Here is a 25,073-nt window from a genome sequence, read left to right as displayed (position 1 = left end):
CTTTGTAAATCATTATTCCTTTTCGAAAGAAAGCTTAATTGTATGTCACAGCTATTATTGAACAGAGAAAGGAAAATTCAGTCTGTCGGTTTATCTAAGAATTTACGCTGAAAAGGGATGCTATGCATTTAGATTTTTTTCCCGCATAAAGATTACCCAGGGAACTACCTGGCTATTTCAAACGTTACAGCATTGTTGTTTCAATGTTACAGCAGCATTGTGTAAAGCAAATATGGCATGGAGTCGCAGACAGAGAGAACAACGGCAGCCAAGGGGATGTCACTCAGCCTCAGCCCCTTTGGCCTTTTGCCCTTCCTCCCATGGCCGTGCTGTGCTTTCTCACACACACAGGACAGGGTGAGCCACACACACAACCCGGCATCTTGTGTCATTTCCTCCGCGCGCCGCCGAGCCTCCTGGCCCTAATGAGTGTTTACAACGACATGCTGATTCCTATTAATCTGGTTATTGTCGACTGGAGGGAGGGAAGAAGGGAGGGGTGGAAGGAGGTAGGGAAGGAAGGAGAAGGGAGGAGGTAGGGTTTGTGTTAGAATGGGCCCATGCCGCTGAAGGTGGGAAAAAGAGTGCGCTCTCTCTCTCTCTCTCTCTGACAGATCGGGGCACCACCACCTCCCTTTGCTCCGACGTTACACTGAGCAGATGTGGTTCCCCAGTTGTTATTCCTAGTAATTATCCTCATTAAGTGAAAGCATGTGCCAATCAAATGTCTTTGAGAAGGGCCCCGGCCGGGGCAGAAAATCGCCCTAACACCATCTCAAAAACGTCAAGCCTGTGTCATTTGGACTCATTAGTAGGCTAGATTAAAGAGGTTAGTTGACCAGGAGTTGAGAAAGTCGCGCGGAACGAGAGGCTGAGGCAGCGACGTTATTGCGGCTCGTTTCACTTTCCTGTGGTTGATAATTTTTATGATTATCACTTTTAACACTTTGCGATGCTCAATCACATGAAAAGGCCGAAAAGCCATATGGGCCTTTTTTAATCCCTTTTTTAAAATGTAAGACCTCTTAGATAACTACTCCTTAAAAGCAGAGAAATAAATATACACAAAAAAACAATTCCAAATTCAATTAGTTGTATTGTAATAAGTTCTAGTATAAATTATATTTTACGAAATTGTTGAATCATTTCTTCTACAGTAGGAAGAGGGGAATATTTTATGGCATCTTAAATAGGGACACAAAAACACAGAGCCATACAAATAGAAAGAGAAAAAAGACAAGACAAGTTCCCCTCCAAAAACAAGATATATGAAGTCTTCATGTCGATGAACTACCATTCGTTTTCACTTTGAAGTCCCGCGATCCGTAGTAAATTGTGATTGCATGTGACAGACTCCGGGTCCCCTGCTTTATCATGATGGATACTCCGGCAAAGTGCCTGAACTGCCGCTGGCTCCACACGTCACCGCAGTTGGCATATGCCATTAACCCCAGCTCGCCTCACCTCAGGTGGGGAAGAAGAAGAGAGGAAACACGTCCCTAGGATCCAGGAATTGGGATAATAATTCTCTCCCTCGCTAGTGCAACTTTCTCTGAGTTTGCATATCAGCGCGTTTTATTTATTTTTGTTAGTGTGATTTTGCTCCGGTGTGTTGTGTGGTGTTTCTAATGCACACAGAAGCTTGTTTGTGTGTATCCACCAGTTACTACACAGTCCTTTCCTTTCAGACTACCAAAAAAGTGGAGTTTTTGGGGAAGTTTTAAGTTTGCCATTAATGAATGGAATGACATGTAGTAAGAAGTAGCTTTAGCTGTTGCAAATAGTATCTGCTACAAAGGGTAGCTACCGTCTAGTCCAAATAGACACTGTTATTATGATTTTAATATAATAAGCCCAGCACAATGCCTGAAAAATACAGTCAATACACTGTGCTTACATAGGAGACTGACAAAGAGAAATAGTAAGTTGGCCTTCTTCGCTCCCCTTTTTTCATGCCGTGAAATTTAAGGTATCCTGCAAAGTATCACATTTTCTGCATTCAGTAGGTGTAAGTGTAGTGATGATGGTAGAAGCGTGCCTGATTCTATCCACAGTCAGTTGGACTATTCTCTCTCAGTTCAGAGCCGAGAGCGTGTGTTTGAGTGTTTGTGTATGAGGGAGATTCCCAGCCCAACCCAAACTCCAGCTGCTCACTGCTTCTCAGAGATGTAAGTTCGTTTTCCACCTCCACCCCACCCCCGTTAGTGGAAAATGTGTAATTAAAATATGCCCCAAGATTGACAGTGGGGTCTCATGCAATTTGACAGGGGGGCGCCCAAAAATGTCTGTTGGATATCTAAGTATTGTTAATTAAACAGCTTTCTGGCACTCAGGCTTCTCTTTCCTTTGCCAGTTCAAAGAGTTTGGTTTGACCCATGTGTTAAAAGTTTGTATCAGTTTTCTGCGCGTATGTTTTCCTTGGCGCTGGGAACATGCAATGCCAAATTGTCTTGTTTAAAAGTGTGTTTGTTTACAGTTCGTTCTTTCGCCCTTATTTTCTCCCACATGTGTACACTAGAATAAATCCGGGTATACGGTTACACACTCAGTTGGATTCGAATCGTATTGTAACAGGCAGATTGGTGTAAACGTTCCAGAATTAAGTTAACACACCAGACAAAATCAGTACATTAGTGAATGGAAAAGCTGCCACTCGAGTGGCTTCGGTCGGTGTACTTAAACAAGAACAAGTACAATAAGAAGTACAATAGTGCTCTCATCCGTTACCGAAGGAGGTTCATCAATAACATTTGGCCCTCTGATGTAAAATCAATACAACACACACCGACACAATGTTAGACCGATGGCAAATGTTGTGACATCTGTCATCGACTGGCTATAAAGATATGTCACCGGGATAGTTTTTTTTCACCTTTCCCTCCCTCTCTCTCGTAGTTGTTAGGGTGTAATGGAAAAAATAAATTAATGTTATTATGAATGAGGCATGGTCAGCCTTGCCAAACTCAATTAATATTAGAGAAACAATGTGAGAAAGAACATTGTGATTAGATCTTTCAATTTTCCACGGGATGCTTTGCTGGCAGTTTGAAAATGGGGTGGGATGCTCAGGGGGGGAAAGAGTTTTGTTCAGCGCTCGCTCAATACATGTTTTCCCTGACCTTCCAAAACTAGCCCTTCTGAATGGACAACTCTCTCCTGAAAACCAGAACATTATTTGGTGTTTTGGGTCCTCTGTGAAATGTTAAGTATTTTTTTAGGCTACTTTGAATTTTTCAACAACCTTGACATTTTGTTATGGATTCTTTAATTCGCGGGGTTCTCAAAGTGGGGTCCGCGGCCAGATACCAAAATAAAAAAGTGTATGGGTGGCTCACAGGGATATTCATCCTGCCATGTAGTGCCGAAGTCATAGAAACTCCTTGAAAAACTCCTTGTATGCTATTTTTTTTTATCTCACTTGAGTTGTGTTCATATATGAATTTGCTATTACAAAGTGGTCCCGGCCCCAAAAACTTTGAGAACCCTTGCTTTAAATCTTTAAATCTGCTAAGTGTTTTCATGTTGAAATGAGTAGAATTGCTTTAGTATACATTTTGTATTATGTGTGATCCATTTAATATGGTGCATTTATTCCAAATGTATTTTGAATTCATTGATAACTTATTCAATTTTGGCAAATATCAGTTTAGAATATTAATCCAATACCAAATGATCAATAGAGAAACAGATGAAGTTAGATAAGCGTACCATATGTTTAATACAAAAGGATGGTACTGTACATGATATACCTGTGATGTGTATGTGTGTGCACGAGTGTGTACAAAGCGCTTGTGCCTGTGTGTGTGTCACAATTTGCCATGGGTTTGTTTCTTGCTGTATACCTCGTCGTGCCAGTGGTAGCAAGCAACATCTGTTTCGGCTTGTTGTTCCTCTTGGCTGCTTTTCAATTGGATTTCCTCAAGCAGGTCCAAAAGCTGTCACCTCTGCTAGGCTCTGCTAGCTATCAGCACTGGCCCCTATATTAAGTAGGTGTTTCAGGGCTAAGCTAATAACTCTCCCTCCTCTCCTGAGTGATCACAGTCAGCACTGCCCCTCTCTGGGCTCAGTTTACCCCCTGCTCCACAGGGGTGGCTGGCCTGGGGGTCCCCCGTTCACTCTGACACTGTGTGTGTGGTGGTGGTGTGTGGGGGGGGGGATGACCACACGTGTGTGTGTGTGCGTGTACAACCTGTACGTTAGGGCTAGCAAAATTACAGTAGAACCGTGTAGCCCACGGTTATGGATGACAACATTCATGAAAATCAAATAACTGTTAAAACTGTTTAAAAAAATATATTTACAGCTGACTGAAGACGGGACGCATATTCATGCAGTTGAGTCCGTTTCTGCGGTGACATGGACTCTTTTTGCTCCTTGCTGAAACAAGCAAGGTGTTGTAGCAAACAAATCTTCGGTTGCCTGGACAATGCCCCCCTCCCTGCAGCAGAAGCACAGATAGAAATAGGATAAATAGAACGTACTTGAAGCCTAACCCTGGCAATTGACCCTTTACTAAGACCCACCCCCCTTGGTTACTGTTGCAACCTCAGAAAACATTCCCCATTCAACCACTTGCAATATCTTCTCTCAATGATTTCAAACTGTGTTTCTAATACACAATGAAATTAAACACAGACTACCGCTTGCTAATCAGGAAACTCTTGGGTAAATTGTGGTGGACTGTCATTACAATTGCTTCATGGGACCCTGATAAAATTATATTTGTAGTGTAGCTACAGTAGCCACAGAAAGGCTCAGAATTCACTCAGCATGCAGTTAAAGCTATAACCAAATTGCATCCTGCTGTCGTAACAGATAGGAGTTGTATTCATAACATTGCTAACTTAGCTAGCTAACATACATTTTGAAAAAACAAGTTAAATTAGGTGACTAGCTAGCGTTAGCAACATTTGGCAGATGATACTGGGAGCTAGCTAACCAGCTGAGCTATCAAACAATGTAACAATTTTGGATAAAAAGATACTCCCAACAGATATCAGGAATCACAGTAGCAAGTACTCCCGGTGCACTGTTAAATGATTTAGCCATTAACAACAACAAAAAATCGGAACAAAACTCTGCTTCTGCCATAGCCTTCACTTGCTTTCATGCGATTTAAACGTGAGCTTGTCCTAGTTGTCGGACTCGATGACAGTCCATTGGAGCGCTGCGATTGTTGCCCAAAAATCTGGAGCGAGGCTTACCGAAAGGTCAATTTTACTTGTAAACTCATGGGTACACCCACAATGGCTGGCTGGTATTGTGATACAATAATTTCCAAGGTAATGTAGAATGTTCATTCAAATGGTGTTAACAGCTGGCTCATGAAATGAAATATTTTTTGTTGTTTAATCAACAAATTGTTGTTTAATCACAGCACATATTGATGGGTACACTTCCTGCTTTTACTTGGCTACCAGTCCACCCATTATGCCATCATTGACTTGAATGGGGACACCCGTTCTATTCATTCTATTTCTATGGCTGCACATGCAGTCCTTAGCTTTTTTTGGTTGTTGCTATTCCATCGGTTATTTTGGTGACCGTGGTCATTTGGCTGGCCAATAACCGTCATCCAAAATTCCACGACAGTCACAGCCCTAGCATGAGTGCATTGTGTTGTTTTGCCCCCACTTGACTTCCTGTGAAAGCTTACCACTGTCCTCTCTCCTACATCAGATCTACAGCATGGTGCAGGCTCTGACACAATTTATTTCCTCGGGCCATTATCACTTAAATTGTTTTAAGTACATCACTTTTATACATATGGTATAAACAATATAAAGGCTTGCCCATTCAAATAAGGATTTCGTAGAATCAAGGCTTTAATCTGGAAATAGTTTTTTATGTCCTGTCCCTAGTGCAACCTGGCACTGTGTTGATGGCTGAATATGTTCCGCCATCATTATAAAAGCAACTGAGTGCATATTTAACATGGCTTTTGGCCCAGAATGAAATCCAACCAACATATGTGAGTGATGTGGAAATGCCTCACCCAAGGAATATTTTATTTGTTTTAGAATACTGTAGTTTATGTAATCCCTAAATGTCTGTTAGTGTGTGTGTGTGTGTGTGTGTGTGTGTGTGTGTGTGTGTGTGTGTGTGGGTGTGGGTGTGTGTGTCTCTGTGTGTGTGTGGACTAAGGATTGTTTTTTTTCTGAATGTAACAATCACCCTAGGCAAACCACTGTTAGTCTGCTGTTGTCATCCAAAATGTGACTGCAGAAATTCATCAAATAAAATGTTTGGTATGTCGTTGAGATCCATTTATTTTAGCCCAAACCTTAAAGCTTTTAAGTATTGTCTTAATTATATTATTTTCAGACTGTTGAAAAAGGGGTTCAAGTAGAAAAATATGGATTTTTTTGCAGTCGTTCATTTGGTTATATCCACAAAATTAATAATAGTATTGGATATGTAATATTTTTCCCGAATATGCTTAATGCGCTAGATTTGAACTCAAGTTTTATCTTCAAGCCTTTTTGATCAGGAGAGTTGGTAGTTGGCTCTCTTTCTGACAGAGCGGCTGCCTGCCTGCATCCCAGCTGGACGAAATACAGAGAAGTTTGATCTAAATGTGAGGACCTGCAAAGCATCAACTTCGAGGGCTCGGGGCTTTGACGGACAGCTTTATTTGACAGGCCGTGAGCGGTTAAAGTGAAAGTTATGTATACAAGTTAATTAAACTGTTTTTGTGTAGAGGGGTCATAGACATTAGCAGGTACCCTCCGCAAAAAGTGTGAACTTTTTTTTCACACCGTGTTTTAACCTCTTCTGTCTCTCATTTAACGTAATGACTGCCATGTGTGGTGGAATTTTCCAACCTCTGCCAAGCTACGGACAGGGCTGTCGCTTGTTTTTGAAAAGATTTCATGTACAAATTGTACTTTTGTAATGTATCATTTGTTGCTAAAGCATTGCTTTTTGACAGAGCACCAATGGTTGAAATGTTATGTTGGACTGACATTAACATTGTAGATGACTGAGTTTGTTTCGTTATTGAGCTATTTTGAGACTTGGATGATATCTCTGAGTTTCTGTAGCTCAGAATGTCTGCCCAAAGGACTTGTAAGTAGTCTAGCTTTTGTGAAGCTCTCGAGAGTGTTTTGCTCTGAAGTTGAACAATTTTATAAATCAAATTATGATCACTACATACAATACTAACAGCCAAAAGAAAGTTGTTTTGAAACCTATAGTTGGTTGTATTTAAATGGGAACTTTTGTTTCCTCACTTCATCTAGATCATTTGAATATAATTGTCAAACAACCCTGTGACAACTGTCCTTGATCAGTCTGATGGCACTTTCAATCAAAAAAGATATTTTCCAAGAGGCCACAAAAAAGAGGAGGTGGTCATCTGAAAATATTCACACAAAATAATCGGGAACAATAACATCATTAGAAGGACTTCACGATAACCTTAAGGGAACATTCCATAATGCCCAGGAAACTGTTTGAGCTCATCAGGCGGTGGCTTAAACCTGATGGAAGGGCTCCACACCTTGCTGACTTCTCTCCCATCGTCAGGCAGCTATGGTGGCCATGTCCATTTGGTACAGAAGTGGTGTCAGGAGCCGTTATATATATTTTGCTGCGGGAAGTAGAAAGCTACCCGCCACTCCCCTTGCCGAGACACTGGCTTCCCTTAATCATAGTTTTCATTTCAGTACATTTAGATTTCGGTTCCCAAGGACAATGTCATCAATAAAACAGCCTTTTGTGAGATTTTTACCTGCTGCTACCTAACTTTCCACATTAGGGAGGGGCCACTGTAAAAAGAGGAGGTGGTCATCTGTAAACATTTATAATAATTTGTTATGTAGGCTAGGGGCTTGAGCCCAGCAGGGAGGTAAGGGAGAAGCATGAAGGCACACATCCTTAAAGTGGGGCAGGAGGACTCCTAAATGAAAAGTCAAGTGAATTTCTGTATCTTGTCACAAAGTAATGAGGAGCTAGGGCCCTTCTTCATTGCGACGTACAAGACATTCACTCTCAATCTGAGGGGGAACTGTTAACTGATGTATGGCCTGAAATTGGAGAGGAATTTATCTGTGCTCAACGCAGGGCTGTCGTGACGGGAGGGTGAAGGGAAGGGAACATGCTTGGATGGACTCGACTCGTCACGAGGGTTTTTGCAGTAGTGCTGTTTCACTGTCTCTTCTAGCTGCCAGTGCAAGTATTTCTTACACAAGTTTGGTATCCCACTTTGCCGACTCAAAGTCCTAAGCCAGGGCACGTATTCAAATGCTGATATAAGATCAGGTCTTCCACCACCTCCATATAATCTTATATCTCATTGGGATCTAAAAGGCGAAAATTATCCTATATCAGCACATCTACTGAGCCTTTATGAATATGGGCCCAGGTGTGAGAGTCTACTTTGTTATCAAAGTTATCTATTTGTTCTGACTGCAGTGTTTGAGAGTAATTTATCTGGTTTTGACCCCTTCTAATGAGTTGTGTGCTGCTGTGATTTTGACTGCCTACTTCTCTAGCTAGCACACATAGTATTTCCCCACTGTTTATTCAAATTGCGTATTCTTTTTTGTCTTCCGATGCACCACATTACAGTTCTCAAGGGTGATATATGTTTTTGCAAACACAATGTTTGTTGGCTTTAACTTTTTAAACATACAATTGTTCCCTAATTAGTTTGGTCGTAATTAATTCAGCCATTTTGTTTGATGTATTTGTAGCAATACTTTGAAAGCAACTAAGCCAATCCTTTGCATACATTTGTACCATTTTACTGCAGAGTTCAAAAGAAACCGGGCTCTGTTTGGAAAAGCGCACAATGCATTTAAATATTACGCTCCAGTTTTACAATGTTTGTTTTTAACTGAAAAATTCATGAATTAACATTTTAAACAATCCATCATTATTGTTTTGATGCCACTTATTTTTAACTCAATTATATTCTAATTGATCATTTTTCGTAATGTGCGAGAGATGTTTTCCCACTTTGTTTGCTACACAACAAAATATTAATTGCAAATAAAAGAAATGATCAAAAACATGATAATTAATTTGTAACATTAAGGAGGAAATTGCAATTCTAATGCAATACAATGTGTTATGTGTTGCAAATTACCTCCTACTGTCTCTAGGTATTGTTTTTTTGGTGTGTGTGTTGGGTAAATTTTCAGCACTGCACTTCGATACAGAGTTTTAAGGGCAACCTTTTGTGTCTTAACTATAACCACACCGTTATAAAAACAAGCGTATGTAAAGGACAATATTGACAAGTACACCTTTCTTATAATATATTTTTTAATACTTTTGAGTTTTAGAGTCAGGTAATGAAATAGTTAGATTGACAGTGACACCTCCTGGTGCATCCATTTTGTTTTGTGTGGCCTTTGGAGTGGCTGGATAAAGAGGACATATGTCCTAAGATGGCACCAGACAGACAGAGGCCAGTTCCTTGGGGACATCAGCAGGACCAAAGGAGTTGGGCGATAAGCCCAGTTTGGAGGTGCCATCGTATAGGCCATCAAGCCTGTCACCGCGAATGGGGCCCCCAAATCATGTTGTCAATGGTGATGCATCGAGATCTTGCTCTGGCAAATTGGATGTTCCAAACTCGCACTTGATTGATGCCCCGACCACGTCGCCTATTCAAGAGGTGTCATCTAACCGCTGAAAGATCAGAAATGAGAAAAGAAGCAAGAAAGAAAAAAGGACAATATGTTATTTTGTTATGTAAATTGATAAAAGTTTGTACTGTGAAGAGTCTGCCCTCGTCTGACATTAGGCCCAAACTCGGGACAGCCTTGGAATTGATAGGAAATTTTTCCCTTTCATTTTTTAAAATCTTTTGGGTGGCGACTGCATTCCGCAGTCCTCCTTTGTGAATCATGTCTCTTCACTGTGCCTATTACGGTTGGAGGACTGCATTATGGGGTGAAGGTGAATTTACAGCTTGTATTTTCAATAAAGACAACAATGGGTTAATGAAAAATGTGCCCTTTATGTGCCCAAGGGCATTCCATTCTTGCGTGCCCAGTACTAGCCGCAGAGTTTTGTGAACCTGAAATATTTTCCTTTATTTGCCTTTTCTTTCATTCTTTTGCTCGCCTCCTCCACTGATTATTCTCGATAAACTCCTACATGTGTGTGTGCTTTTGTGTGGCTGTCTGTTTGTGTATGTGTTTGTCTGAGTGTGTCTGCGTGCCTCTATCTACCAGGGAACACAAATTGAACATGGCCACTTGAGGGTGAAATACTTCTGTTCCGTAAAAGCCAGAGGAAACCTTGGGTTTCAGGTTTTGATCGGCTCGAAGATGAACACCGCACAGCAGAGATGCTTGTCTCGCAGAAGTGCCCCAGTTTAAAGAAGATCTCCACTCCCTTAAGTCCTCCAAACCCACTCTGTAGGGCTCGCTAGAAACAAAACAGCCTTAAGCTCAGTCCACTTTTCCCTCCACAGAGAGAAATATGTGTAAATACGTTGAAATACTGTAGGTATAGAAATACATTATGTTATTCATGACGCAAGATAATAAAAGAGAAAGCAACTTTTTTCTCTCTTTTTTTCTCTCTTTGTGTGTGTGTGTAGGGCCTGTTCATCTTCCTGATATATGGGGTGTACAACACAGAGGTAAGTCTGCATTGTGTCTCAAGGCTGTCGCAGTGAATGAGAGAAATGACACGTTTCTGATGGGCTCGCTCGGTTTAAAAGGGGGGGGCGACGGATTGAAGGAAGGGGATTAGGGAGCAGGGGGAGGCTTTCCACATGAGCGTCCCACTGCCCTTCATGCTTGAGCTAACTTATATGCATCCAGCCACCGCCATTAAACACTGACACGGCCGGTACTCAGCGTAGTCATTCCTCACCCACATTGGCTAATATTTCACTGCCTCTTTAAGTTTTTAAACTCACGGTCCTCAATTTAGCATCCTGACAATAGGGCTACTCCGCCACTGGAGGACTAGAGGGACTGGAGGATCTAGCGCTTTGTCGATGGGGGAAAAACAATATGCAGCTTGAGGAATGGGAGGGAGTGGCGAGGTATCATATTGAGATGGTTGGTTATTACCATTTAGATTTACATTGGGATACAAAAAGGGGGATAAAAAAGGGGGGGAATCTGACTTTATGGAAGAGGTTCAATTGAATGAATCGCTCTTGGTCAAATAGTTCTTTTTTTTCTATTGCCATGTAAATAGGGCGGGAGTTGAATGTGCTTAAGCAAATAACACACATTATAGTCGAGCTGAAGTGGAGCGGGATTATTTCTGAAGTCCAATTGCTCATTTCAAGATGTTAACCTTGCTCTGCCTAGAGATGCTTTTACATTCAGCAAGACTGAATGGAAATTGATTTCTTCTCACTGAGGAGATTCAAATGTTTGAATTTAAGCTGACTTCTGATTTGCTTTTGACCAAAGTTAATGGCCTGCAATTACTTGGATATGCTATCACAATACAGTAAGTAGCCTGTTGTTGTCCTTCACAGTGACATATTTGTTTTCACAAGAAAAATACTTCCCGAAAGATACCTCCCGAAAAACCAAAACAATTACTGACCAAGATTTTTTAATTTTTTAAATACATCCAAATTTACCGTCATCTTTATTGGGCCAAAATAGCATTATTCAAAAATTGTCACACAGGAATAATCATTTTCATTACTTTAGAGAAGTCACCCAGTTTTAAGGTGTGTATGTAGGTATGCATGTATTTACTGTATGTATGTATATATGTATGTATACATACATACATACATACATACATACAGTTGAAGTCGGAAGTTTACATACACCTTAGCCAAATACATTTAAACTCAGTTTTTCACAATACCTGACAATTAATCCTAAACTTCTGGCCCATGCCATGTTGCCAGGAACTTACTTTCGGCCGTGTGGATTAATTCCAACACCCTGTCTCCCACCTGGAATTTTCGGGGCTGGGTTCCCCGATTGTAGACCTGGACTTGGGCTGGTTGGGCCTTCTCCATATGTTCCCTTACCACTGGCCATATGGCTGTCATCCGCTCCCTCGTCGTCTCCACGTGCTCTACCACGCTGCGTAAGGTGGTCGGCTGGGCTTCCCCCACACCTCCTTGGCAAGGTCCAGTAGGCTGCGTGGCCTCCTCCCGTAGAGGAGTTCGAAAGGGGAAAACCCAGTGGAGGACTGGGGTACTTCTCGGATTGAGAACATTAGGTGGGGTAGTATCTGGTCCCAGTTCTTCCCGTCCTGCTCGATGACCTTCCGCAGCATTTGTTTGAGCTTTTTATTGAACTGCTTGACGAGCCCATCCGTCTGCGGGTGAAAGATGGAGGTCCGGATCTACTTGATCTGCAGGAGAGCACACAAATCTTTCATTAGGTGGGACATAAACTCAGTACCTTCGTCTGTCAGGATCTCGTTTGGGATGCCCACCTGGCTAAAGAGGTAGAACAGCTCCCGGGCGATTCCCTTGGATACCGCCGCCCGTAGGGGAATGGCCTCGGGATCACCAGGATGTACCGGTGTCCTCGTGCTGTTTTTACCAGGGGTCCCACTATGTCCATGGCGATGCGTTCAAATGGCACAGAGATGATCGGTAGGGTTTCGGAAGTGTGCTTTTGCTGCAGTGAGTTGACACTCCGGGCAGCCGCAAACAGTAGTCTTCCACGGCCCTCCTCACCCCGGGCCAGTGGAACCGGGCGGCGATCCGTTCCCGGGTCTTCTCCATTCCCAGGTGCGCCCCCAACAGGTGGGTGTGGGCCAGCTGAAGAACGGTTCCCACATACCGTCGTCGGGGCACCAACAATAACTCTCAAAGTTCCCCCTGTTGGCGCGACACCTGATACAAAGGGTTATTCTTGATTTGGAAATGGGGGTATCGCCAGTCACTCACCCCCGGGAGTAGCTGTCCATCCACCACTATCACTTGGGCTTGCGGCGGCTTTCAAGATCAGATCCTCACACTGGGCCGTCCCGAATTGTCCGCTCAGTTGGCCCCCAGCGGGTGTCTCGATTAGCCCCTCGAAATCGAGGAGGGGGAGGCTGGGCTCCCCCTCCAGTGGTTCCCCAGGGGGGTCGGGTTCTGGTGCCACGTCCGACTCCAGACCCGTAGATACAGGTTGGTCATCCGGTTGCTTCCGGGCCGCACAGGCGATGAGTCGTCCCCGCTCTCTTCTTCGACTGGCTCGTATCTTTTTCTTCAGCTCATGCCCCCATAGGGCTGCGAACAGCGGACAATCCCGTCCCACTAGGAAAGGTACCAGCAACTCTGGTTCTGCACACACCATCATCTGGCAGCTCCCTTGTGGCGTCATGATTTTGGTCCATATGGTTGGATACCGCTTTGTGTCACCAAGAACACAGGAAATGGACATCTCCCTACCATTTTCGGTCTCCTGGTTCAGCAGGCTCGTGGTTACGAGTGTAACCATACTTCCGGAGTGTAATAGAGCTTCCATGTCGTTTCCGTCAACCTTCACCGGGACCATGGGTGCTGTTGATTCGTGGTGCAGGAGGTGACATAGTTCACGGCGTGACCCACCTCGTCTCCGGGGCTTACTGATGGCATTGACTCCTCTCGAGCCTGGCAATTCCAGGCAAAGTGCCCCCAGGTGCCACACTCAAAACACCTCCTTTGGTCTCCATCTACCTGGGGTCGTCGGTGGCGGATCAGCCCTACCCCAGCCGTCTCTCCACGGGTTAGCGGTCCTTTGGACCTGCCGACTGTCGGTTCGGGGTACACAGCGGTGGGGCTGTCCTCCCGTCCCCTCAAACGGGTCGCCGACTCGGCCTGGCTCCCGCTCAGCAGGGCTTGAGTGTTCTGATAAGTCTCCACTGCTTCCAGGAGGCCCTCCAAGGTCTGGAGCGCGCATAGACTCGCTGCCCTCTTCATATCATGGGGAAGCACCCATAAGAAGCGACCCGGGACCACTTTGTCGAGGATAGAGAGGGTGGATACGTCGGGTAGGAGCCATGCCCTGGTGATGTGCAGTAGGTCGCTCATCTGGGCTCGGGGGGATGCGTTGGGTACGAACCTCCAGTCGTGGAACAGTTGAGCCCGATGGGCCAGGCTGTACCCGTAGAGGCTGAGTATCTCCAGTTTGAGTCCGTTGTAGTTCGTTGTTCGTTGTTCAGGTCCCAATACACCTTTTGGGCATTCCCAGAGAGGAACGGGGCCAGCAGACTTGCCCACTTCGGCCTTGGCCATCCTTCCCGTAGTGCTGTCTGTTCAAACGTATGTTTCGATGTCATCGTCTTCCGTTAGTTTGATTAAAAACTGGTTGGGATGTGATTAAGGAGACGCTCCTCCTTGCAGCTTCCTGATTTCCTCAACGAGGTGGACGTTTTGTAGTCGCTGTTTCTCCAGCGTTTGTTCCTGAACTGCCTGTTGTGCTTGTTGGGCCCGGACGAACTGAGCTATCAACTCGTCCATGCTGATGCTGTGTAAACATCAACCCTGATCTGACCACGTTATCAGAATGCCTGCATTCTCCACCACTTGTGGCAGACCAGGGAGACCTGGCATGTCCAGCAGAGGGAGCCATCGCCTCGTGATGTAGACTCCGTCTGCCACCAGGCCTCAACGAGTCTCCCCCTGGTGGCTGACCTGCTGTACGCCACAGTACATACATTCATACACATATATATACATACAGTACCAGTCAAAAGTTTGGAGACACCTACTCATTGCAGGGTTTTCTTTATTTTTCCATTGTAGAATAATAGTGAAGACATAACTATGAAAGAACACATATTGAATCATGTAGTAACAAAAAAAAGTGTTAAACAAATCCAAATATATTTAAATTTGAGATTCTTCAAAGTAGCCACCCTTTGCCTCGATGACAGCTTTGCACTCTTGGCATTCTCTTAACCAGCTTCATGAGATAGTCACCTGGAATGCATTTAAATTAACAGGTGTGCCTTCTTTAAAGTTAATTTGTGGAATTACTTTCCTTCTTAATGCATTTGAGCCAATCAGTTGTGTTGTGACAAGGTAGGGATGGTACACAGCCCTATTTGGTAAAAGACCAAGTCCATATTATGTCAAGAACAGCTCAAATAAGCAAAGAGAAACAACAGTCCATCATTACTTTAGGACATGAAGGTCAGTCAATGCGGAACATTTCAAGAACTTTGAAAGTGTTTTCAAGTGCAGTCGCAAAAATCATCAAGCACTATGATGAAACTGGCTCTCATGAGGACTGCCACAGGAAAGGAAGACCCAGAGTTACCTCTGGTGCAGAGGATAAGTTCATTAGAGTTACCAGCCTCAGAAATTACATCCCAAATAAATGCTTCAGAGTTCAAGTAACAGACACATCTCAACATCAACTGTTCAGAGGAGATTGTGTGAATCAGGCCTTCATGGTCAAATTGATGCAAAGAAACCACTACTAAAGGACACCAATAAGAAGAAAATACGTTATTTTATTTTATCATTCTTGGCCCAAGCAAGAAAATACTTATTTGGGCCAAGAAACACGAGGAATGGACATTAAGACCGGTAGGAATCTGTCCTTTGGTCAAATCCTTTGGTCCAAATATGTGTTTTTGGTTCCAACCGCCGTGTCTTTGTGAGATGTGGAGTAGGTGAACAGATGATTTCTGTATGTGTAGTTCCCACCGTGAAGCACGGAGGAGGAAGTGTGGGGGTGATTTGCTGGTGACACTGGCTGTGATTTATTTAGAATTCAAAAGACACCGCATATCTGCAACTATATGCCATCCCATCTGGTTTGCGCTTAGTACGACTATCCTTTGTTTTTCAACAGGACAATGACCCAATACACCTCCAAGCTGTGTAAGGACTATTTGACTTAGAAGGAGGGTGATGGGGTGCTTCATCAGATGACATAGGCCTCCACAATCACCCGATCTCAACCCAATTGAGATTGTTTGGGATGAGTTGGACCGCAGAGTGAAGGAAAAGCAGCCAACAAGTGCTCAGCATATGTGGGAACTCCTTCAAGACTGTTGGGAAAGCATTCCAGGTGAAGCTGGTTGAGAGAATGCCAAGCGTGTGCAAAGCTGTCATCAAGGCAAAGGGTGGCTACTTTTGGTTACTACATGATTCCATATATGTTATTTCATAGTTTTGATGTCTTCAATATTATTCTACAATGTAGAAAATAGTAAAAATAAAGAAAAACCCTTGAATGAGTAGGTGTCCAAACTTTTGACTGGTACTGTGTATATATATATATATATATATATATATATATATATATATATATATATATATATATATATATATATATATATATATATATATATACACACACACATACCTTAGAACTGGGTGACTTCTATCAATGCAGCAAGGATGCATAAAAAATATAATCTTCTGATGCTATGACTTAGTGGGCAAGGTCATTGTCACTGGGGCACAGTACAATGTCCCCTCTTCCTCTCCATCACCCCCCTCTCCATCCCCGTCTTTCCGCCCCCCTCCCTCCATCACAGGAGTCCACGCAGTACGTGACTGCAAGAGTCAGGACACCTCTCCTCCCTTATTTTTTTTTATCATTCTGCTCTACAGAGAGGTGTGAAGAGGTGTCCCTGAGTCATAGCACTGCATTGACATAGCAGACGCATTGGCCTGACCCCCCACATTGTAAAATAAATCATTGTCACATTCTTGCTTAAGTGGCTTTTTTAGTGTGCAGGAATCAATTTTCTTACTTCAAGTTCTCCTTGACCTCTGGGTCTTCACAATTTGTGAGCAACCCATTTACACGTTCTGCTTTTCAAAAGGGGTTTTGTAAATACTAAACGTAATAATCTTCCCTTTTTTTTTTTATCTCCCTCTTTTCTTTTTTGCTTTTCTCGCGCTCTGGCCTTTTTTTGTGCTTTTTTGACGCTGCTTAAAGGTGTGACAGAAAACACTGGCAGCTTCACGTTTCGCCCTCTGACACCCAAAGGAAATTTGTGTCTAATAAAAAAAAAATGCAAAAAGCTGAATAGAACGATCAAAGTTTGTGTGTGTGTGTGTGTGTCTGACTAGGGGTAAATCAGATCATTAAGGAGCGGAAAGGAGAGGCCAGAGTGAGACGTTCTGTTCTGTCTTCTCTCATTTAAGCAAACCAGTCCAGATCACCAGGGAAGGTAACATCCAATGACCTCCCTTTGGAAAAATTATCGCATATGTGACAAAACAGAGAGAGAAAGTTTTGTTTATTAGGATCCCACTTAGCTACTGCACATGCAGCAGCTACTCTTCCTGGGGTCCACATAAAACGTACAAATACATGACGAAGTACAGAACAGTAATAGACAAGAACAACGTAACATATTATAAGGGACAACAAAAATACTATTTACACACTATTCACATATTCATATTCTTATATACAGTACAGTTAAATTAGATCTTTAGAAAGAGAAGAGGTGCTGTGATGCAACCATTTTTTTTAAAAATCTGTTTTTTAAAGCTAAACTTGCTTTTTACCTGAGTGTAACCTCTGGTGGCAGAGAATTCCATGATGACATGGCTCTATACATAACTGAGCGATCCATTCAATCTGTCTTTGGTTTATGCACCGTGAAGAAATCCATAGTGTGGTGTCTGGTGGGGTATGTACAGTGCTTTCAGAAAGTATTCACACCACCTGGCTTTTTCCATGTTTTGTTGTGTTACAGCCTGAATTTAAAATGTATTACATTGTGATTGGTGTCACTGGTCTGCACACAATACCCCATAAGGTCAATGTGGAATTATGTTTATAGAATTCTTTACAAATGAATTAAAATGCAAAGCTGAAATGTCTTCAGTCAATAGGTATTCAACCCCTTTGTTATGGCATGCCTGAATAAGTTCAGGAGTAAACGTTTGCTTAACAAGTCACATGAAAGTTGCATGGACTCACTCTGTGTGCAATAATAGTGTTAACCATGATTTTTGAATGACTACCTCATCTCTGTACCCCACACATACAATTATCTGTAAGGTCTCTCAGTCGAGTAGTGAATTTCAACCACAAAGACCAGGGAGGTTTTTTAATGCCTCACAAAGAAGGGCACCTATTTGTAGATGGGTAAAAATAAATAAAGGCTGACATTGAATATCCTTTTGAGCATGGTGAAGTTATTACAGTGTAATTACACTTTGGATGGTGTACTGTAGCAATACACCCGGACACTGCAAAGATACAGGCATCCTTCCTAACTTGCCGGAAAGGAAGGAAACCGCTCAGGGATTTCGCCATGAGGCCAATGGTGACTTTAAAACAGCTACAGAGTTTAATGGCTGTGATAGGAGAATATTTAGGATGGATCAACAACATTATAGTTACTCCACAATAATAACCTAATTGACAGAGTGAAAAGAAGGAAGCCTATACAGAATACAAAATATTGCAAAACATGCATCCTGTTTGCAATAAGGCACTAAAGTTAAAGTGCAAATAAATGTGGCAAAGAAATTACCTTTATGTCCTGAATACAAAGTGTTTATGTTTGGGGCAAATCCAACACAACTCATCACTGAATACCACTCTTCATATTTTCAAGCATGTTGGTGGCTGTATCATGTTATGGGTATGCTTGTCATTGGCGAGGACTATGGAGTTTTTTTAGGATAAAAAGAAATGGAACGGTCCTCCCGGGTTAAGGACGCTGTACTGCAGCGCCAGCTGTGCCACCAGAGAATCTGGGTTCGCGCCCAGGCTCTGTCGTAACCGGCCGCGACCGTGAGGTCCGTGGGGCGACCCACAATTGGCCTAGCGTCGTCCAGGTTAGGGAGGGTTTGGCCGGTAGGGAAATCCTTGTCTCATTGCGCACCAGCAACTCCTATGACGGGCCGGGCGCAGTGCGCGCTAACCAAGGTTGCCAGGTGCACGGTGTTTCCTCCGACACAATGGCGCGGCTGGCTTCCGGGTTGGATGGCGCTGTGTTAAGAAGCAGTGCGGCTTGGTTGGGTTGTGTGTCGGAGGACGCATGACTTTCAACCTTCGTCTCTCCCGAGCCCGTAAGGGAGTTGTAGCGATGAGACAAGATAGTAGCTACTAAAACAATTGGATACCACGAAATTGGGGAGAAAAAGGGGTAAAAATTCAACAACAAAAAAGAAAGGAGCCACAGGCAGGAAAACCTGGTTTAGTCTTCTTTTCAACAGACACTGGGAGATACAGTGCCTTGCGAAAGTATTTGGACCTTTTGCCACATTTCAGGCTTCAAACATAAAGATATAAAACTGTATTTTTATGTGAAGAATCAACAACAAGTGGGACACAATCATGAAGTGGAACTACATTTATTGGATATTTCAAACTTTTTTAACAAATCAAAAACTGAAAAATTGGGCGTGCAAAATTATTCAGCCCCCTTAAGTTAATACTTTGTAGCGCCACCTTTTGCTGCGATTACAGCTGTAAGTCGCTTGGGGTATGTCTCTATCAGTTTTGCACATCGAGAGACTGAATTTTTTTCCCATTCCTCCTTGCAAAACAGCTCGAGCTCAGTCAGGTTGGATGGAGAACATTTGTGAACAGCAGTTTTCAGTTCTTTCCACAGATTCTCGATTTTATTCAGGTCTGGACATTGACTTGGCCATTCTAACACCTGGATATGTTTATTTTTGAACCATTCCATTGTAGATGTTGCTTTATGTTTTGGATCATTGTCTTGTTGGAAGACAAATCTCCGTCCCAGTCTCAGGTCTTTTGCAGACTCCATCAGGTTTTCTTCCAGAATGGTCCTGTATTTGGCTCCATCCATCTTCCCATCAATTTTAACCATCTTCCCTGTCCCTGCTGAAGAAAATCAGGCCCAAACCATGATGCTGCCACCACCATGTTTGACAGTGGGGATGGTGTGTTCAGCTGTGTTGCTTTTACGCCAAACATAACGTTTTGCATTGTTGCCAAAAAGTTCAATTTTGGTTTCATCTGACCAGAGCACCTTCTTCCACATGTTTGGTGTGTCTCCCAGGTGGCTTGTGGCAAACTTTAAACAACAGTTTTTATGGATATCTTTAAGAAATGGCTTTCTTCTTGCCACTCTTCCATAAAGGCCAGATTTGTGCAATATACGACTGATTGTTGTCCTATGGACAGAGTCTCCCACCTCAGCTGTAGATCTCTGCAGTTCATCCAGAGTGATCATGGGCCTCTTGGCTGCATCTCTGATCAGTCTTCTCCTTGTATGAGCTGAAAGTTTAGAGGGACGGCCAGGTCTTGGTAGATTTGCAGTGGTCTGGTACTCCTTCCATTTCAATATCATCGCTTGCACAGTGCTCCTTGGGATGTTTAAAGCTTGGGGAAATCTTTTTGTATCCAAATCCGGCTTTAAACTTCTTCACAACAGTATCTCAGACCTGCCTGGTGTGTTCCTTGTTCTTCATGATGCTCTCTGCGCTTTTAACGGAACTCTGAGACTATCACAGTGCAGGTGCATTCATACAGAGACTTGATTACACACAGGTGGATTGTATTTATCATCATTAGTCATTTAGGTCAACATTGGATCATTCAGAGATCCTCACTGAACTTCTGGAGAGAGTTTGCTGCACTGAAAGTAAAGGGGCTGAATAATTTTGCACGCCCAATTTTTCAGTTTTTGATTTGTTAAAAAAGTTTGAAATATCCAATAAATGTTGTTCCACTTCATGATTGTGTCCCACTTGTTGATTCTTCACAAAAAAATACAGTTTTATATCTTTATGTTTGAAGCCTGAAATGTGGCAAAAGGTCGCAAAGTTCAAGGGGGCCGAATACTTTCGCAAGGCACTGTATATTCACCTTTCAGCAGGACAATAACCTAAACACAAGGCCAAATATTGCTTACCAAAAATAAATTGAATTTTCCTGATTGGCCTAGTTACAGTTTTGATTTCAATTGGCTTGAAAATCTATGGCAAGGCTTTAAAATGTTAACAACCAACTTGACCAAGCTTGAATATTGTTTTTATGTCCAAATATTGTACAATCCAGGTGTGCAAAGCACAAATGTTTCTTAACATTTTCTCCTCAACCCTCAACAAGGAAAGACTACCATGCATGTTGTTGATGTTAGTTCCCTGCATACAGTTAATGGCAAGGCCTTTCTGCACCTGACCATATTACCGGACAGTAATCAAGATGGGAGAAGATCAAAGCCTGATCAACTAGTACAGTGGATCTTTCTGTCAAAAACGCAGGACATCTTTTTATAACAGACATACTGCACCTCTCCCCATCTCCACAACAACTTTGTGAGTATGACTTTGTCAAACTGACCATCAAATGTTACTGCGACGAGTTCAGCTTCTTCAACTTGTTCAATGGTCACATCCTTTATGCACAACTCCAGTTGAGGCTTAGGTCGAAGTTAATGCTCTGAACCAAATACAATGTCTTTGGTTTTAGATGTATTTAACTCCTTGCTAAGAGTCTCAGTGAGCTCACTCTCTGTAGGTGCTGATGTGTGGAGTGTGCAATGATCAGCATACGTAGTCATTTGAGCTTATCTGATTTTAGAGAAGCTTCCATTGAAAAATACTCTCCTGAGTTCTATTGGATAAGTAACTCTCCAACCATTTGATGGCAGGTGATGTCAAGCCATAACAAGTGATTTTTTTTCAATAACAAATTAGATCCAACTATCATCTTATCATCATGTCTTTTAGACAATCATCAGTCATCTGAGTCAGTGCAGTACAAGTTGAGCGCCCTTTGTTCAAACAAGTACAATGAGAGAGGAAGACATAAAGAGGAGAGAGCACGTGTATGAATTTGACTGTTGTAGGTGTTGACATTCATCTTCTCTTCTTCCGATAAGTGGAGAGTTGCCAGATGGTATCCCCTTAGATCAGGGGCACTCAAATACTATTTGAGAACGTCCAGTCACACAAATTTCCCATGTGGCAAAGGCCTGGATGGATATTGTAATTTATTTATTCATTTTAATAGGTTGGGACCTGCGGTCCATTGGTCTTGTTACGTTCATTTTCTTTTCGCAACATTGGTGTTGGCAAAGAATTACATATAGAATCAGGGATATGTGTGGGATCTCTATGCGTGTACACACCAGTGGATTATATTGAACCTTCTTATATCACTGTATAGGAGTAGGTAACACAATTGAATCATGTTCAGTAATTAACTATTTATTATAAAGTGTTACTCAGCATTATTCTTTGAGAACAGTGATAGATCGTATGTATTTGTTCTATGTTATTTGATTCAAATGGTCCCTTAAATCTAAATATCAATATGAACAATTACATCAATGAGTAGTGTGCGTTTTATTGTCAATTAGAGTTACATGTTACACAGATTGCAATGAATAGATTGCAATGAAAGTTGAAAAGATTCAATCAAATTCTAATTTATTGAAAGTTACCAAAATTTTCTAAAATGTACTGTGCATTTTAATGCAAAGCTGGAAAATACTCTTGTTGTTTGCAGGTTTCATAATTAGGAAAACACAATGTTACATATATCATACCCACTGATATTACACTCCATTGCAACATATATTAAATTACTTGATTGAATGATTACATCATTTATCCCAATTCACTTTTTCTCCTTGGTCAGCTCTTCATCCTCCTCTTTGATTACTTTTCATTTCAATCAACTCTAAGGATGTCGGCAGGTGTGTGTACATGCACGTCTTTCATGTGCTAATAGTTTTTCTCCCATTTACAACGGAGACTCGCGGTTACATCCCTGCAAAATCTTCAGGCAACAGAAATCCTTAACCGCATAACAATCGTCTAAAACAATGCCCTTCCCTTCATTGTCAAATTATTAGTTAAGTCAATGTCACTTAATTGCCTCTCGCCTTTTCTTTTATGCTATCGAAATAACCTGGATTTCCCCTTTAACAGCGGTTGGTAAACATTATCTAAACGCATCTCAAACGCATTTCAAATGCTCGGCAGGTCAATATCACGTAATTTCCCCAGCTTTGATATGAACAAAAACAAAAGGATTCCCCCTGAATATCGCTGTGTAAACATTATCTAAACTCATCTCAAACGCTCGCCGCTCCTCATCCCGTCAGGATTAATAGGGGTGTGGAATATGACACTGCTCTGTTGATTCTGCCTGTCAGGAGCCTTCTGCTCTCTTCATTATGGGCCCGCTCAGCGATTGTGTGTATGCAAAACATCCCCCTGCCACACACACATAGACAGACACACACACACTATTTTTAGTGTGTGTATTTCAGTGTAGCGTCATAAATTATGACATGCCGCAGCCTAATGAAGCCATAAGAAATAATGCATATTCACTAATGGAGCGGGCTGCCCCTGAGTGCGCCGGAGCCCGTTACAAATTTACAGTGTATGGTGACAGCTACCAGCCTCATTGAAGAAAACGTCATTGGACGGAAATGCTTCACAGTGACAGTAGTAAACAGGATCGATAGAATACAGATCAGTAAAGCCTGAACTTGTGTCTTTTGTTGTTGTTATAAGCATGCATGAGCCTTTAAAATGTATTGTAAGGCTTATGATATTTGATTGTCTCTCCATGTAGGACCTGACTCAAAATAGTTTTAGTCAAGTTGATAACGAGACATAAGGGGTCATACATGCTTATGCTAAGTCTTACGATGCATAATAACAGCATTGGGATGCATTACTCCTGCAGGCTTAACATAAAGTCATAAAACAGTTTTAAATGTAGCCAATTTGTAGGAAGAGGTATGATGAAATGAATCGCACAAAATATATTATGAATAAAAAATGTCATTTTAAAGCATTCCATTGGAAACCTTAAACACATTCTAGTAATGTTAATAGCCAGCTTTAGGGAAATATCTATCAGTAATTCAGTTGATGACTTTCAAGTGAATCCTTGCCTTGCTATTGTTACTTTAGTAGCTCCATTTTCATGTAAACCAAATTCTACTGAAACAATAAATATATATACAAAAAATAGCCTACAATGTAATATGCATTCATACTGTAAATATACCCTGCCCAAAACCTTTAACCACCAAAAAAAGAGATGTAATCTATGTGTGCAACAAACAGCACTATTGGATACTGTTCCACACTGCAAATGTAATCTGTTCTGCTAGTGCAACCCTTTCCCTCCTATAGCTCCATTTGTTGGTTCCCCTTGCCATGTGACAGATGATAGCTTAAAGTAGTCTCCTTAGTTTGCTGGCGCTATGTGTCACTTTCAGGTTCCATTACCCCTGACAAACTGGAACATTTCTGTTTTCCCCTCTCCGGTGCTGCTCATCGGCCTAAAAAAATGTGCTGCGTGCTTTGTGTGTTTCTCTCTCTGTCTCGCTCTCGCTCTCTCTCTCTCTCTCTCTCTCTCTCTCTCCACTTTGTTCTTTATTTTGAATTTGCTTCCAGATGCAGGGGGATGCCTTTGAATGATTTTTTGTTTTGTTTTTGTAAGTGTTGTATTGTCCCCAAGTCAAGAACAGACTATGGGAGACGTACAGTACTACATAGAGCCATGGCTACATGGAACTCTATTCCACATCAGGTAACTGATGCAAGCAGTAGAATCAGATTTGGGAAAAAAACTGACAAAAATACACCTTATGGAACAGTAGGGACTGTGAAGAGACACACACACATGATAAGACACGCACTCGTACACATGGAATTTGTATTGTAGATATTTGATTGTAGAGTAGTGGCCTGAGAGAACACCTATATGTGTTGTGAAAAGTGTTATGTAATGTAATATTTTAAATGGTATATAACTGCCTTAATGTTCCTGTACCCCAGGAAGAGTAGGTGCTGCCAAAGCAGCAGCTAATGGGGATCCTTAATAAATACAAATACAGCATGGTATGTTCTGTGTCAAACTCTCTTATTGCCCTGTCTCCCTCTCTCGCGCTCTCTCTCTCTCTCTCGCTCTTTCTTGTATCTCTCTTTGCTGCAGGTTCGGAGCACAGTTAAAAGGATCAAGGAGAGAAGAAAAGCGCTACGTTTTTCAGTATGTAACCTAGCATCCCTTTTACGTGTGTGTGTGTGTGTGTGTACAGATTCACATAGTTCACCACATAGTTCATACATAGTTCACCATAGTACACACACCATGTTCTTTTCCACATCAATGCTGCAATGTCAGTGAGAAGTAGCCGCTGAGCAATGCTTTTTGTACCGCTGGCAGAAAGCCCCATGTTAGAAGCCCTTATACATCAAACACGCACCTCTGTAATAG

The 25,073-nt window shown here is 42.2% G+C and overlaps 1 protein-coding gene across 4 annotated transcripts in view; it reads left to right on the top strand.

Moving 5' to 3' along the window:
• Window positions 1-25,073, top strand: part of LOC110523998 (adhesion G-protein coupled receptor D2) — a 162,202-nt gene that overhangs the window by 58,449 nt on the left and 78,680 nt on the right. For 3 of the 4 annotated variants that reach the window (XM_021603243.2, XM_021603246.2, XM_021603245.2), the window contains exons 21-22: window positions 10,559-10,600; window positions 24,792-24,845. In XM_021603243.2, coding sequence (XP_021458918.2) covers window positions 10,559-10,600; window positions 24,792-24,845 — 96 coding nt within the window. The remainder of the gene's footprint in view (window positions 1-10,558; window positions 10,601-24,791; window positions 24,846-25,073) is intronic. The other variant, XM_021603244.2, reaches the window with a different exon arrangement.

This window comes from Oncorhynchus mykiss, chromosome 5, assembly GCF_013265735.2.
Source record: "Oncorhynchus mykiss isolate Arlee chromosome 5, USDA_OmykA_1.1, whole genome shotgun sequence".
Lineage (NCBI taxonomy): Eukaryota > Metazoa > Chordata > Actinopteri > Salmoniformes > Salmonidae > Oncorhynchus > Oncorhynchus mykiss.
Note: the sequence above shows the minus strand (reverse complement) of the source record. Positions and strands in the feature narration are given on the sequence as shown.